Below are 17,653 nucleotides of genomic sequence, written 5' to 3'. Positions count from 1 at the left end.
AGTGAAAGTATGCAAAAGGAAACTAAGAGCTGCATTTGTGGATAAGACCAAGGTCATGAAATTGCTGTGTAAAAAAAGGGGAAGTTGCTCCTGAGAGAGAAGGGAAGAAATGAAAAAGGAGGGGGGGAAGGACAGGAGCTGAACTAAGGGCTTAGGGATACTTTGTAAAAAGGAAAATGCCTAAAATTAAATTTTGGATTTTAATGTTGTTACAGTGTTAATCCATGTGCCTTCCCAAACCTTCAGTGAAGTCTGCTATGTCCATTGCCTTAGATTAAGACTAAGCCACCACAAAAGGGAGGGTAGAGTTAAAGAGACATCAAGTCACAAGGGCCATCTTAGAGGTTGGCCAAGGTTTCTCTCCCCTGATAATTTGTTTGTACTTGTATAACATTTATCTAATCTCATTTGGAATGTGCACTTCAGTGGTACTCATCTTTCAATTTTTCAGGAATAACTATAGCTATCTAAGAGTATGATAGGATTGCACATAACAGGTGCACCTTGGTGCATACTCTATACTCCAGGGGAACTTCTGACTCTCCCAACATCATAGTTCTGACCCTTTCTGCTCCAGTCACATCTCCACTTTAGGTCCTGGATTCAACATTCAATTTCAGCCTACCTCCCACCATTCCCTCAGATGTTCCCTCCTACCTTGTATAACTGAATCTAACTTGCTTGGATTCGATCTGGGTTGGCCCAGCAATAGGACTGGGCATAGAACATTTAACATAGTGACTCATCCATAACCAGTGCTTAAAGATGATTATTAGATTCAGTCAAAATCAATTAAACATGGTAACAATTCCCTAGGATATCTTCTAATGAATCTATCAGTTAAGTAATGCTTTCATCTACAAGTAGCATTAGTTTTTCCAAACTTTTTAATCCAGCTATATTGGCCAGGGTTTTGTCAAGCTTTATTTTCTATAAGTGGTCATAAGAAAAAAGTAATAATATTTTGACTTTTTAAAAATAAAAATGTGATGAAATGCTATAATTACATGCGCTTTTTAAGACAATGTAATCCCCTCCTGCCTGCCCAGGAGATTGTGACATCCTTCCCCAGTCCCATTACCTTCTGCTGACTATGGAAAGCCTGGAGAGATGCAAAATTCTTCTGCTGTTTGATGGAGAATCACTGATTTAGAGCTGGGGAAGTTACTATGAAAAAAGTCTCTCCATCCTTCTTAAGACCACAAATAACTCGGAAAAGTACAATTACATTAATTCATTATATTTATGAACAGTCTTACAAGAACTGCTAAAAAATATGACCTACCCATCTAGGAGGGCAATGACGTTCTTCCTGGGCCGCCCAATATTAGGGCCATACAAACTGGCTCTGGAGTAAATCCGGATGGGTTGCAACAGGCTCTTCAGCTGGATGTAATCCTTTCCCAACTGGCTGCCATTTACCGCCCGGCCATGCATGGTTCGATAGTTATTTGGCTCTAGATTAAAAGCAGACATGCAAGTCAGAGTTGAGAAGGGTAAGACTCTGCCAACCCTTTCCTGTCCACAGACTTTCTTCTTTTCTCTTAACAATGTGAATAAAATAACCAAAAAGAGAGTGTAAGCTAGTTTAACTTGAAGAACTATCATAACAAAAAGTTAAATGCCACTTTAGCTTTCTAATCATTTTCAAACAATCTTCATATAAGATCACCTAATCCACAACACAGGGATCGTGCTGATTTTTGGGTGATACTTTATAAGAATGGTCTACTGGACTGAATAGTGTCCCCCAAAGTTCATATCTACCTGTAACTTCAGAATGTGACCTTATTTGGAAGTAGAGTCTTTGAAGATGTAGTTAAGATGAGGTCATATGGGATTAGGGCATGCCCTAAATCCAGTGACTGGTGTCTTTATAAAAGAATGAATGGCGGGGGGCGCTTGGGTGGCTCAGTGGGTTAAGCCTCTGCCTTTGACTCAGGTCATGATTTCAGGGTCCTGGGATGGAGCCCCGTGTCAGGCTCTCTGCTCAGCAGGGATCCTGCTTCTCGCTCTCCCTCTGCCTGCTTCTCTGCCTACCTGTCTCTCTGTCTCTCTCTCTCTCTCTCTGTGTGTCAAATAAATAAATAAATAAAATCTAAAAAAAAAAAAAAGAAAGAAAAAGAATGAATGGAGAGGGAAATTCAGGTACACAGACACACTGGGAAGAGGGCCATGTGTTGAAAGAGGCAAAGATTGGAGGGTTGCTGCTATGCCAAGGATTGCTGGCAGCAGCTACTAAAAGCTAAGAAAGAGACAGAATAGATTCTCCCTTAGAGTCTCCAGAAGGAATCAATACTGGCAATGCTCTGATTTCTGGCTTCTGGTTCCCTGAACTGTGAGAGAATACATTTCTGTTGTTTTATACCACTGAGCTTACAGTAATTTTTTATGAACAGGCTTAGGAAACTGATACAAATGGTAACAAAGGACAGCTTTATAAAGATGGCCATTGTATCAAAAAGAAAAAAGTCTTCATGTTCAATAACAAAGTGGCTGGGTGAAATAATTTAGAGCACAACACACTCTCTCAGTTTCTATTAACTTGGTAGTTCTAAAAGAACAAAGAAAGTCCTAAAAACCAGCAACTCCACTGCTGGAGGGAGCTAACTTGATTTGGAATTAAGCATGTGCTCTAGGTAAGGCCAATACCTCGATACCTTAAGATTTTGATACTGGTAGTGCAGCAGACTTTCAAGAAATTTAACAGGGAGATTTAGGGAATAAGTCAGTCTCAGTGGGCCTTGATATCGCTTTTACCACAGTGTCTCCTGACTTAAAAATAGTTTATCTGGAGTTAATGTTACTCCCTTCACCATATTCTACATGGTTTCCTCAATGTAAAGTGTCCAACACCTGCAGAAACACATCTCTGCATGTGACCAGACCCACTAATTAAATATAAGTAACTCAGTTACTGCAGTCTCAGATGGACAGCCTCACTATTGCAGATCTGTAATTTAAATGCATACCCCTTGTAGTCTGGAAGACTGTGTATGCTCTGGAGAGACTGGAGAGGGCAGATGATTGTGAAACAGCACATTTATAAAGGAGACATGAGAAGGCATGCCGGAAAGGAGAAGCCTGTGAGAATTAGAAACTGTTTGAATTTGGAATATGTTCTCCAAATCACACACAGATCCATTTGCAAAAGATGGAAGCCTTACTGGTGCAAGGTAAGCACAACCTCTAATCAAACATTGTCTCACCATTAAGCTATGCTGACTCAGGGACAACATTTAGGAAGCTGGTCTTAAGAAATGATTTTAAAAAATAGAAAAACTTAAGATACATCAGCAGCTACACAATGCAAGAGAGACAGACTTTACAGAGTTATTCCATGTAAATTGCTAAACAAACAAAAAATAAACAACAAAACAACTTCTGGGATGGAGGATTCAGAATCCAGAGTTGTTCCAACATATTAGTTAGAATATATAGTTTTCAACAAGAACAAAAATCATAGCATGAAAAGAAATAAGATAGTGTGATCCATAAACAAGTAAAAAAGCAGTCAATAGAAACTATCTCCTAAGGGACCCAAATGTTAGACTTCAGGGCAAGGAATTAAAAACTACTATTATAAAGATGTTCAAAGAACTAACCAGAATAATATAAAATTAAAGGAAAGTATGATTGAAGAGACAGAGTTTATAAAAAAAGTTTTCAAATGGAAATCTTGGAACTAAAATGACTTTTCACATACAGAAGAACACAAGGAAATTATCAGCTGAATTTCTACCAGAAATAATGGAGGCCAGAAGACTGTAGGATGACATACTCAAAATGCTAAAAAAAAAAAAAAGTCAGCCAAGAATTCTATATGTAGCAATCTATCCTTCAAAACTGAAAGCGCAATTTAAACCTTAACCAGAAAAACAAAGGACAGAATTTGATGTGAGAAAATCTGCCTTACAAGAAATGAAAAATGGACACTTTCAGGTTGAAAGGAAATGATACCAGATGGTGACTCAAAATGACACAAAGGAATAGAGAACACCAGTAATGGCAACTACATAAGTAAATATAAAAGACAGTTGAAAATATCCATTACTCTTTTCTTAACTAATTTAAATAACAGTTACATTGAACAGAAATTATAAAACTGTGTTATTGGGCTTATGATACATGAAGATGTAATATTTAGAATAATAAAGATGCAAAGGAGGGGGAAATTGAATTCTATCAGAGCAAAGTTTCTGTAGTTACCTGGAATTAAGTTAGTATTATTCTAAAGTAGATTGTAATGAGTTCTGATGTATTACAATAAGAAACTACTATGAAAATAAAAAAAATAAAAACAAAGAAATTAAAGTAATATTTTAGACAATATCTTTTCTGAATAAAAAGGTAGTACAGGAGAAACAGGAATAAAAAATGAAATAAATGGAAAACACCAAGATGGTAAATATAAATTCAACCATATCAACAATTACATTAAATGTAAATGAATTGAACACTCCAATTAAAAGCAGAAGTTTTCAGGTTGAATAAAAATCTAAGATCCAACTAAACAGACAGGCTTTAAAATAAAAGACACAAATAAAAAAATTTCATTCTTTGTGAAAACACAAACAGGTTGAAAGTAAAGGATGAAGAAGATATGCTATTGAAACATGTAACCATAAGAGAGTTGGAATGACTAATACCAGATAAAATAGACTTTTTAAGGCAACAATGTTTAGGACAACAATGTTACTAGGATAATGCAGGGCATTTTTAAATGATAAAGGGACAATTTTTAGGAAGATATAACAACTATAAACATAGACATACCAACAACAGAATACCTAAAGCATAATTGAAGAGAAAAACAGAAAATCCAGCAATAATTTGAGACATTCTCAGTAACTAATAGAGCAACTAGACATTCTCAGTAACTAATAGAGCAACTAGCCAGAAAATTAGCATTGATATAGAAAACATGAAAAACACTATCAGCCAACTTGACCTGATTGATATCTATACAACACTCCACCCAACAACAGTAGAATATTCATTACTTTTTTTTAGTGCATATAGAATGTCCTTCAGGACACACCATATGGTAAGACATAAAACAAGTCTCATCTATTTAAAAGGATTAAATTATATAATGTATGTGCCCTGACTACAACAGAATTAAAAGAGAATTCAACAGAAAGAAATTTGAGAATCTATAAATATTTGGAAGTTAAATAATCCATGAGTCAAAAAAGAATCACAAGGGGAATTAGAAAATATTTTTAATAAAATTAAAATGAAAGTATAATGTGTAAAAACATATGGGATGACACCAAAGGCACAATCCATGAAAGAAATAATTGATGAACTGGACTTCATTAAAATTAAAAACACTTGCTCTGCAAAAGACAATGTTATGAGAATGAGAAGACAAGTCACAAACTGGGAGAAAATACTTGCAAAAGATATATCTGATAAACAACTGTTACCCAAAATACACAGAGAACTCTTAAAATTTAGAAACAAGCAACCTGATTTAAAAATGGGACAAAGATTTCAGTAGATACCTCACTAAATGAGATACACAGATGGCAAATAAAAATATGAAAAGATTAAAAAAATGAGAAGATGTTCCACATATGTTATCAGGGAAATGCAAATTAAAACAACAATTAAGGATGCCTGGGTGGCTGTTTGGGCATCTGCCTTCAGCTCAGATCATGATCCCTGGGTCTTGGGATCAAGTACCACATCAGGCTCTCAGCTCAGTAGAGTCTGTTTCTCCCTCTATGCATCCCCCTCTGCTCATGCTCTTTCTCACTTTCTCTCTCTCTCAAGTAAATAAATTTTAAAAAAGTCTTTTAAAAATAGCAACAACAACAAAAAACACAACAATTAAGCACCACTACATACCTATTTGAATGGCCAAAATTTGTTAACACTGATAGCACCAAAAGCTAGGTAGAATGTGGGGCAAGAGGAATGTTCATTCATTGCTGGCAGGAATGAAAAATAATATGGTCACTTTGGAAGAATTTGGTGATTTCTTACAAAATAAAACATATTCTTACTATATGATGCAGCAATTGTACTCCCTGTTATTTATGCAAAGGAGCTGAAATCTTATGTCCTCACTTTTGACTACACATGAATTTACAGGCAGCTGTATTCATAATTGTCACAACTTGGAAGAATGAAGATGTCCTTCAGTAGATGAGTGGATAAATGAACTGTGGTACATCTACACAAAGGATTATTATTCAGCACTAAAAAGAAATGAGGTAACAAGCCATGAAAAGGTATGGAAGAACCTTAAATGTTTACCAGTAAGTGAAAGAAGCTAATCTGTAAAGGCTACATACTGTATAATTCCAACTATTTGACATTCCAGGAAAAACAAAATTAGGAACAGAGTGAAAGAGTAATGGTTGGCAAAGTTTAGGGACAGGAAGGAGGGATAAACAGATGGATCACAGAGAACAATTTCTTGAAAAATTTTCAAGAAAGATACAAATTATTAAAACCAACCCAAAAAGAAACAGAAAATCTGTATAGGCTTATAACAACAGAAGACTTTGAGTCAATCATTAATAATATTTTCATGAAGAAAGCCCAGATCTCGATGGATTAATTGGTGAATTCTATCAAATATTTGAGGAAGAAATAATACCAATCCTTCATAAACTCTTCCAGAAAATGGAGGAAAAGGAAACACTTCTGAATTCATTTTATGAGGCCAATATTCCCCTGATACCAAAGTCAGACAAAGATATTATAAGAAAAGAAAATTAAGGATGAATGTTTCTCATAAATATAAATTCAAAAATTCCCAGCAAAATAGTTACAGATTGAATTCAGCAATATATAAGAAGTATTACAATACAATGGCCAAGGGGAATACACAAGACTGATTTAATATAAAAAACCCAACTAATGTAAAATATCATATTAATGTCTGACCTAAAACACAGTATCACCTCAACAGGTGCAAAAAAAGAGGCATTTGACAAAATCCAACACTCATTCCTGATACATATTCTCAACAATATTTGAAATTTTTCAATCTGATAAATAGTAGCCTAGAAAAACCCACATATTTAATGATGAAATACTGAATGCTTAATGGTAAAACATCATACGTTGTAGTGAAATATTTAATGTTTTCTCCCCAAGACTGTGAACAAGCAGGAATGTGTACTCTTGCACTTATCTTCAACATTTATGTTAGAGATTCTAGCCAGTGTAGTCAGACACGAAATAAATAAAAAATATCTAAATTGGATAGAAAGAAGTAAAACAGTCTTTATTCTCAGACAATATATCCTGTATATAGAAAACCTTAAACAACTCACACACATGGGATGAAAAAACACAAGATCTAAAAAACACATTCAGCTAGTCTGAAGGATAAAAGATCAATATATAAAATTAACTGTATTTCTAAATACCAACAATGCACAATACATAAATGAAATTAATAAAATAATTCCGTTCATAATTGCATGAAAAAGAAAAAATACTTAAGATTAAATTTCATCAAAAAAGTGCAAAACTTATTCACTAAACTAGAAAACATTGTTGAAATTAAAAGTTGAGTAAATGGGGAGATAATCTATGTTCGTAGACAGGAAGACTTAATATTCTTAAGATGGCAATTCTCCCCCAAATGATCTATTGATTCAATGTTATCTCTATTAAAATTCCAGCAGGTTTTGTTGAGGAAATTAAATGCTGTGTGGAAATGCAAACACCTAGGATAGCCAAAACAATTTTAAAAAAGAACAAAGTTGGAGGATTTATATTTCCCAATTTCAAAACTCATTACAAAGCCATTATATGTAAGACAAGGTAGTGCTAGTCTAAGGACAGACGTACTGATCAGTGGCACAGAATTAGGAGTCCAGAGATAAATCCAGTTTTGGTTTACTTTGACAAAAGTGTTAAGAGAATACAATAGGGATATTGTATAGTCTTTTTTTATATTGTATAGTCTTTTAAATAGTGCTGAGACAACCTGATATCCACATGCTAAGAGATGAATTTAGACTCAAACTTCATAACATATTCAAAATTAACTTGTAATGGATCTTATACCCAAATGTGAAAGCAAAAACTATAAAACTTTAACAGGAAAATATAGAAAAAATATTTTTGTGGTTTAGAGTTAAGCAAGGAAATGATAATCCATAAAATGAAAAACTGATAAATTGAACTTTATCAAAATTTAAAACTTCTGTACTTCAAAAGATGCCATAAAGAAAGTGCAAAGAGAAGTTATAGACTGGAGAAAATCTTTGCAAATCATATATTTGACAAAGGACTTGTATCCAGAATATATTTAAAACTTTTATAACTCAATAAGGTAACTCACTTAAAAGGGCAGAAGATTTGAGTGGACATTTCACCAAAGAAGATATAAGAATGGCTGATAAGCACATGAAAAGACACACAACATCATTTGTCATTAAGGAAGTGCTAATTAAAGCCATATTAAGATGCTACTTCAAACTCACTATAATGGTTATAATCAGCAGACATTAAAGTGTTTCCAGAGATGTAGAAAAACTAGAATCCTTACATATTTCTAGTGAAAATGTAAAATGGTAGAGCTACCTAGGAAAATAGTTGGCAGTTGTTAAAAAATAAACAAACTTACCATATGAATTAGCAACTCTACTCCCCTCCTAGGTATCTTCCTAGGAGGAAAAAAAAAGCAAATATCCACACAAAGACTTATAAGTGAATGTTTACAGCAGTATTATTTATCAAAGCCCAAAAGTAGAAACAATCCAGATGTCCATCATCTGGTAAATGGAAAAGCAAAATGGGATATATAGCCATACGCTGGAATACTATTCAGCAATAAAAAGGAATGAGCTACTTTTATATGCTACAACATGGATAAACTTCAAAAACATGCTAGGTGAAAGAAGTCAGATGCAAGAGACTATTATATAATCCAATTAAAGAAAGTGTCCATAAAAGACAAACCTATAGATGGGAAACAGATTAAGATTTCCTGAGACTGGGCATGGTTACAGGGATTGACGGCAAATGCGTATGAGGGAACTTTTCGGAGTGATGGAAATGTTCTAAAATTGGACTTCCAAGATGTTTGTTTAAATATTTAAATTTGACAACTGAATTGTGAAATGAAGAGGAAGAAAGGGAGAGAAAGAAGGTGAGAGAGGGGAAAAGGAGAAAGTGAGAGAGCAGGATAGGAGGGACTGAAGGCAGGGGTACATTAATTCATTGTCACAATAAGAATAGGGTCAAGTTGAATACTTCAATTTGAATTACTAAAGGGCAAAAATGTATGAGAGAACATAATGATGAACCGTTTTCAAATCTTATTTATTACCTATCTTCTCTACTAGAATGTAGGCAGGGTTATTTATCTGTTATTTACTCAGATATCTCTCAAAATATAAAAATATTTTATATCTCTACAAAATATTGTACCTTTGGTACAATACTAGGAAGTCAATAAGTATTTGTTGAATGAAAGTTGAAGGAAGTGAAGAAAACTAAGAAGTTTTAGTACCATTAAAAAACCTTCATAGGGTAATAAAATAGATTAGCTCCTTTTCTGTTAGAAGTCCCAAATGCATCACATTGCCTGATTTCAAGCTATATTACAAAGCTGTTATCACCAAGACAGCATGGTATTGACACAAAAACAGACACATAGAACAATGGAACAAAATAGAGACTACAGAAATGGACCCTCAACTCTATAGTCAATTAATCTTTGACAAATCAGGAAAAAATATCCAATAGATAAAAAACAGTCTCTTCAATAAGTGGTGCTGGGAAAATTGGACCGCTACATATAGAAGGATGAAACTGGACCACTCCCTTACACCATACACAAAGATAAACTCAAAATAGTTGAAAGACCTCAATGTGAGATAGGAATCCATCAAAATCCTAGAGGAGAAGATAGGGAGTTACCTCTTCAACATTGGCCACAGTAACTTCTTTCAAGACATGTCTCCAAAGGCAAGTGGGAAAAAAAATTAACTTTTGGAACTTCATCAAGATAAAAAGTTTCTGCACAGCAAAGGAAACAGTCAACAAATCTAAGAGGCAGCTCACAGAATGGGAGAAAATATTTGCAAATCCCGTTACAGATGAAGGGCTTGGATACAGATATCCAAGATCTATAAAGAACTTCCCAAACTCAACACTCAAAAAACTAATAACCCAGTCCCAAAATGGGCAGAAGACATGTACACTTCTTCATAAAAGACATACAAATGGTTAACAGACACATGAGAAAATGCTCAACATCACCAGCAATCAGGGAAATACAAATCAAAATCGCAATGCGATACCACCTTACACCAGTTAGAATGGCAAAAATTAACAAAACTGGAAAAAAACAAATGTTGGCGAGGATGTGGAGGAAAGGGAACCCTCTTAAACTGTCGGTGGGAATGCAAGTTGGTACAGCCACTCTGGAAAACAGTATAGAGGTTCCTCAAGATGTTAAAAATTAACCTATTCTACGACCCAACAATTGCACTACTGGATATATACCCCAGAGATACAGATATAGTGGAAAGAAGGGGCATGTGCACCCCAATGTTCATAGCAGCAATGTCCACAATAGCCAAAATGTGGAAGGAGCTGAGATGCCCTTCAGCAGATGGACGGGTAAAGAAGATGTGATACATATACACAATGGAATATTATTTAGCCATCAGAAACAATGAATAGCCACCATTTGCATCGACATGGATGGAACTGGAGGTGATTATGTTAAGTGAAGTAAGTCAAGCAGAGAAAGACAATTATCATATGGTTTCACTCATGTGGAACATAAGCAATAGCATGAAGGACCACAGGGGAAGGGAGAGAAATCCAAAGGGGTAGAAATTAGAGATTGAACCTTGAGAGACTATGGATCCTGAGAAACAATCTGGGGGTTTCAGAAGGAAGGAGGGTTGGGGGAGAGGGTAACAGGGTGATGGGTATTGAGGAGGGCATATGCTATGATGAGCACTGGATGTTATACTTAACTAATGAATCACTGTACACTGTATCAAAAACTAATGATGGGGGCACCTGGGTGGCTCAGTGGGTTAAAGCCTCTGCCTTTGGCTTGGGTCATGATCCCAGGGACCTGGGATCAAGCCCCACATTGGGCTCTCTGCTCTGTGGGGAGCCTGCTTCCTCCTCCTTCTCTCTGCCTGTCTCTCTGCCTACTTGTGATCTCTGTCTGTCAAATAAATAAATAAAATCTTAAAAAAAAACTAATGATGTACTATACAGTGGTTAACTGAACATAATAAAAAATTTTTTTTAGTTTTTTATTATAAAAAAATTTTCTTAAATGCTCCAAGTTCCTGACATAGATCTAGCATTTACTGCTGTCTTTACCAATTCTCTTTACCTTTTTCAATGTATTTCCTCACCTAGGAAGTGAGGAAATACTTAAAGGGCTCTTCATTTAGCACTTTAAGATCCAAATAGAAGAGTATTTGGACTTGCTATGTAAACTAAATACTATGTAAAAATAGGATGAAAAAATTGTTAACAATTACAAATAAACTCCTAAGGAGGTAATTCAAAGGTTTTTGTCACCAACTGGTACTGGTGGCAGAAAATATGCATGGTATGCCCTTTAAAATAGAAAAGACAAACACAGTATTTTTCTCTTTTTTTGGTAACAGCAGTACTGAGATAAAATTTATATCCACATAATTCACCAAATTAATGTATTTAATTCAATGGTTTTAAGTATATTTACACAGTTGTGCAATCATCACCACAACAAATTTTAGAACATTTTTTTTCACCCCCCAAAGAAACCTCAGACCCTTTAGCAGTTACCTCTCATCTCGGCCACACCTAGCTATAGGCAACCACTAGTCTATGGTCTCTTTAGATTAACCTATTTTGGACCTTTTATATAAATACGTGACTGGGTTTTTTCATTTAGCATAATCTTTTCAAGGTTCATCCATGTTGTAGTGTGTATCAGTGCTTCATTCCTTTTTTGTGGTCAAATAATATTCCATCATATGGCTATACCACATTTTATTTATCCATTTATCAGTTGATGGACATTTGGGTTGTTTCCACTTTCTGGATCATATGAATAATGCTACCACATATAAGTTTTTCTCTGAACATATGTTTTCATTTCTCTTAAATATACACCTAGGAGTAGAATTACGAGGTCATTTGGAACTCTATATTTAACTTTTGAGGAACTGCCTGACTGTATTCCAAAGTGGCTACACTGTTTTACATTCCCACTGGCAGTGTATGGGGGTTCTGATTTCACCACATCCCTGCCAACAGTTGTTATCCCTTTTTATCATGGGCATCCTAGTGGATGTGAAATACTATCTTATTGTGGTTTTGATTTGCTTTTCCCTGATGGCTAAAGATGTTGAACATCTTTTCATGTGTTTTTTTTTGGCCTTTTATATTTTTCTTTGGAGAAATGTCTATTCAGATCTTTTGGCCAATAATATTCTTTCAACTGTTTCTTGCATTGTCCTTAATATCAAGTGAAACGACACAGCAAATGATACCACAGCTCCAAGTAGGTGTAGATTCACTAAATCTACTGTACTTCACTATTTAGTCTTTTTCTATTTAGAAGGTCAATTCAGTGGCCAAATATTTGGAGTGTTTTCTGGACTAGTACTCTGTAGATAGTCTAACTAAAGCTATACACCAGAACAACTTATTTTTTATCTTGTCAATTCAGAGGAAATAACATCCTTACTCACCATTTCCCAGTTCCCAAGAAATGTTGTACTTTTTGCTGGCGCTGTACTTCAACAGACTCAGGGCACTAGAACTGTTCCAGGAGTTATTAGGATTACGACGCAGTGCATTTAGAGCGAATATCAGGTGGAGTCCAGAGCAATCAGCAAAGTTGTAAAGTTTGTCTAGAGACCTGGCTGGGAAGAAGCAAGAAAAGAGTTGTAACTTTAAAAAAAAAAAGAAATAAAAAATAATAAAATTTAAAAAAAAATCAACATTCCAACAAAAGGAAAAATATTAGCTACTATAAAAACCCTTTCTATGAACTTCTTGCTAATTAATTCCTGATAAAAATTATGCAGAGAGGCTTCAAAAGGATTATGTTACCTCTTGGTTCAAGGTATATTTTGAAGTGATTTTAGAAAGCAGCACACAGAATTCTAGAAACAGGTTGCAAATTAGCAACCAAGTCTAGTCCATAGTATGTTTAATTTGTTAACAACAACAATAACAAAATGGAATTGTTAACATTTAAAAATGGAAGGTATCACAAAGTAGCTCAATTTCTAGCTTCTCTTGAAAAATAAGACAATCTGAAACTGCTGGGTCTGTATTCCTTTGTGAAATGATAGGAATAGTGTTGGGAGGCAAGGCCAAGGGAAATGACTCACAGGTAAGTCTTGAATATAGCTCAGCCTAGCTGCACTTCAAAAAAAGTTTACTCAATTCCACATTTCTAATATTTTTGAGAATGGAAACACCGTTAGTGTAAATATATTCATTGTCTTTTTGATCCCTGATACCATCAACTCTACTCACCATGTGTCCCATACCCTTCCCATTCCTTCATATCTATTGTCGCCATTCTGGTTCTGGCTCTCATTTCCACTTGCATGAATTATCGCAACAGTATCTGTGCTTGACTGTCTAGATTCATCTTCCTTCCAATCTCTTTCATCAGTTTCACTCACCTGTGAAAACCTTAGTGGATTTTTAAGACTTTCCTTCCATAGTTCAAGGACTCTACAACTCAATCATAATTTTCCCCCAACTTCAAGCCTCTCTATTGTTGTCTATGAGTTCTCTGTCGGTATCACCCAGTTCTATTACAGAATCCCTTGCTCCACTAGCGTTTGCTCTAATTATTCTCCTCATTTGGCATGCCCTTTCCCTCTTTTAAACATATCCAGATCTTACTTGTCCTTTTAGACAGTGTTTTACAAGGTATGAATGATACAATTTTAAGTGCTATGTAGACTGAAAAAACAGTTTAGGTTAATAATTATGTATAGGGGTTCGCATTACCCTAGTATTCATTATCCAAGTCCTTAGAGCAGGGTTCCTCAAATGGGGTTCTGTGGAACACTAGGGGGTTCTACAAAAAATGATAGAGTGATCAAGATGCCTTATTAACAATTGTTGTAAGTGTTTCAGTCTTGGAAAGCAGAAGCACGATCACTTGGTTGAGTCCATTATCAGTTTTTGATGTGGGGTATGGGGAGGCTGCCATTTTTTTCTTCTTACATATATGAGAAAATATTTTTTAAGAAGCACCAAAGGGGCACCTGGGTGGCTCAGTGAGTTAAAGCCTCTGCCTTCGGCTCAGGTCATGATCCCAGGGTCCTGGGATCGAGCCCCGCATCGGGCTCTCTGCTCTGCAGGGAGCCTGCTTCCTCCCCTCTCTCTCTCTGCTTGCTTCTCTTCCTACTTGTGATTTCTCTCTCTCTGTCAAATAAATAAAATCTTAAAAAAAAAAAAAAAGAAGCACCAAGAACAAGGACAGAAGTTCTCTCATTTCAGCTGAAAATAAAAATCCATGGGAACTTATCTCACATTCAACCCAGAGTCTAGTAACTGTGCAATAGCAAAAGGCATAGGTTTCACATTAAAGAAATAAACTTATTTTTAGTTCCAAAGTAGAAATTAAAATTAAAATGTGTTTATAAGTCGATTAAAGTGGGAAATTGGAGGGGGAGAAGAACCATGAGAGACTGTGGATTCTGAGGAACTAACTGAGGGTTTTGGAGGTCAGGGTGGTGGGAGGTTGGGTGAGCCTGGTGGTGGGTATTGTGGAGGGCACGTATTGCATGGAGCACTGGGTGTGGTGCATAAACAATGAATTCTGGAACACTGAAAAGAAATTTAAAAAATAAATAAAAATGTTTTTAAAAAGCCTATTAAAGTGATCATGAAACCAATACATGTGTATATTAATTTTACAATTATCTTGCATGAGCTTGACCAAGACACTCATTAAGAAAATAGCTTCTTTCAAAATCTTATATAAAATTGTGTCTCAGGCTATAAATTTATTCATATTGCTTTGACATAAAGTTTTATTAACTCTACTACTCAACATTGCTAATTTATTTTCACATTGAGAACAACATTAATTATATTCATAAACTTTATTTAAGCAAGTCTAACAAGTCTGCCTTTAGAAAAATTATATCCCATTTTGGCTTAAACCAGTTATTTAATAAAAACGTATTATGTTTGCCTGTAAGTTTTCAAATTCATGAAAAGGAAAGAAAGGGACTAATTTCAATAAAGAAAGTTAATGACTTGTTTTTTTCTTTTTCTTTTTAAGAAAGGTTGTCTAAGAAGTTATTGTTAATTTTGTCTTAAATCTGGATCTGATTTTATTTTTTTAAGGTCAGCTTTATTGGGGTAAAATTTACATAGAGTAAAATTCACTCTTTTTTTCCCCTCCTTAATGTCCATCACCCAGTTACTCCATCCCCCCACCTCCACCCCTCCAGCAACTCTGTTTGTTTCTATGATTAAGAGTCTTTTATGGTTTGTCTGCCTCTCTGATTTCATCTTTTTTTATCATTTACTCTCTTCCTCTATGATCTTCTGTTTTGTTTCTTAAGTTCCCAAATGAGTGAGATCATATGATAGTTGTCTTTCTCTAGCTGACTTATTTTGCTTAGCATAATACCCTCTAGTTCCAACCACATCATTGTAAATTGTAAGATTTCATTCTTTTTTATGGCTACTATTCCATTGTACATATATACCACATATTCTTTATTGATTCATCTGTCAATGGACATCTCAGCTCATTCCATAATTTGGCTATTGTGGACATGGCTGCTTTAAACATTGGGATGCCGGTACCCCTTCAAATCACTACATATGTAGGTAAATGGAGTAAGAATTCTTTGGGGTAAATACCCAGTAGTGCAATTGCTGGGTCATAGGGTAGCTCTATTTTCAACTTTTTGAGACACCTCCATACTATTTTCCAGAGTGGCTGCACCAGCTTGCACTCCCAACAAGAGCATAAGAGGGTTCCCCTTTCTCTGCATCCTTGCCAACATCTGTCATTTCCTGACTTGTTAATTGTAGCCATTCTGACTGGTGTGAGGTGGTAGCTCACTGTGATTTTGATTTGTATTTCCTTGATGCCAAGTGATGTAGAGCTTTTTTTAATGTGTCTGTTGGCTATTTGTGTTTCTTTGCAGAAATGTCTGTTCATGTATTTGGCCCATTTTTTTTAAATCTTTCTTTGTAACTTTAAAAAAAATTAACATATAATGTATTATTTGCCCCAGGGGTACAGGTCTGTGAATCATCAGGCTTACACATTTCACAGCACATACCCTCCCCAATGCCCATAACGTAGCACCCTGTCCCTACCTCCACTCCCTCCAGCAATTCTCAGTTTGTTTCCTGAGATTAAGAGTCTCTTATGGTTTGTCTCCCTCCTGATCCCATCTTGTTTCATTTTCTCCCTCCCTAGCCTTCATGACTTGCCACTCTGCCTCTCAAATTCCTTATATTAGGGAGATCATATGATAATTGTCTTTCTCTGATTGACTTATTTCGCTCAGCATAATAACTTCTTGTTCCACCCACGTCATTGCAAATGGTAAGATTTCAGGTTTTTTGATGGCTTCATAATATTCCATTGTATATATATACCACTTCTTCTTTATCCATTCATCTATTGATGGACATCTAGGTTCCTTCCATAATTGGGCTATTGTGGACATTGCTGCTGTAAACATTCAGGTGCCTGTGTCCCTTTGAACTACTACATTTGTATCTTTAGGGTAAATACCCAGTACTGTGATTGCTGGGTCATAGGGTAGCTCTATTTTCAACTTTTTGAGGAACCTCCATGCTGTTTTCCAGAGTGGCTGCATCAGCTTGCATTCCCACCAACAGTGTAGGAGGATTCCCCTTTCTGCACATCCTTGCCAACATCTGTCATTTCTGACTTGTTAATTTTAGCCATTTTGACTGGTATGAGATGGTATCTCACTGTGGTTTTGATTTGTATTTCCCTGATGGCTGGTGATGTTGAGCACTTTTTCATGTGTCTGTTGGACATTTGGATGTCTTCTTTGCAGAAATGTCTATTTATGTTTTCTGCCCATTTTTTGATTGGATTATTTGTTATTTGAGTGTTGAGTTTGAGAAGTTCTTTATAGATCTTGAATATCAGCCCTTTATCTGTAACGTCATTTGCAAATATCTTCTCCCATTCTGTGAGCTGCCTCTTAGTTTTGTTGACTATTTCCTTTGCTGTGCAAAACATTTTTATCTTGGTGAAGTCCCAATAGTTCATTTTTTGCTTTTGTTTCCCTTGCCTTTGGAGACAGGTCTAGCACAAAGTTGCTGCAGCCAAAGCTAAAGAGGTTGCGGCCTGTGTTCTTCTCTAGGATTTTGATGGATTCCTGTCTCACATTTAGATCTTTCAACCATTTTGAGTCTATTTTTGTGTATGGTGTAAGGAAATGGTCCATTTTCATTCTTCTGCATGTAGCTGTCCAATTTTCCCAACACCATTTGTTGAAGAAACTCTCTTTTTTCCACTGGATATTTTTTCCTGCTTTGTCAAAGATTAGTTGACCATAGAGTTGTCCATTTCTGAGTTCTCTATTCTGTCCCATTGATCTATGTGTCTGTTTTTGTGCCAAAACCATACTGTCTTGATGATAACAGCTTTGTAATAGAGCTTGAAATCCAGAAT

General features: G+C 35.5%; 1 protein-coding gene across 1 annotated transcript in view; it reads right to left on the bottom strand.

Annotated features, from left to right (window-relative positions):
- HPSE2 (heparanase 2 (inactive)) overlaps window positions 1–17,653 on the bottom strand; it is a 708,692-nt gene that overhangs the window by 254,455 nt on the left and 436,584 nt on the right. Inside the window, exons 4-5 of the mRNA XM_004749516.3 lie at window positions 12,693–12,866; window positions 1,286–1,457 (exon numbers count right to left, since the gene is read on the bottom strand). Coding sequence (XP_004749573.1) covers window positions 1,286–1,457; window positions 12,693–12,866 — 346 coding nt within the window. The remainder of the gene's footprint in view (window positions 1–1,285; window positions 1,458–12,692; window positions 12,867–17,653) is intronic.

This window comes from Mustela putorius, unplaced genomic scaffold, assembly GCF_011764305.1.
Source record: "Mustela putorius furo isolate JIRA1106 unplaced genomic scaffold, ASM1176430v1.1 tig00003909_pilon_pilon_pilon, whole genome shotgun sequence".
Taxonomy (NCBI): domain Eukaryota; kingdom Metazoa; phylum Chordata; class Mammalia; order Carnivora; family Mustelidae; genus Mustela; species Mustela putorius.
The sequence above is the reverse complement of the archived record's forward strand: the minus strand, read 5'-3'. Positions and strand labels throughout refer to the sequence as shown.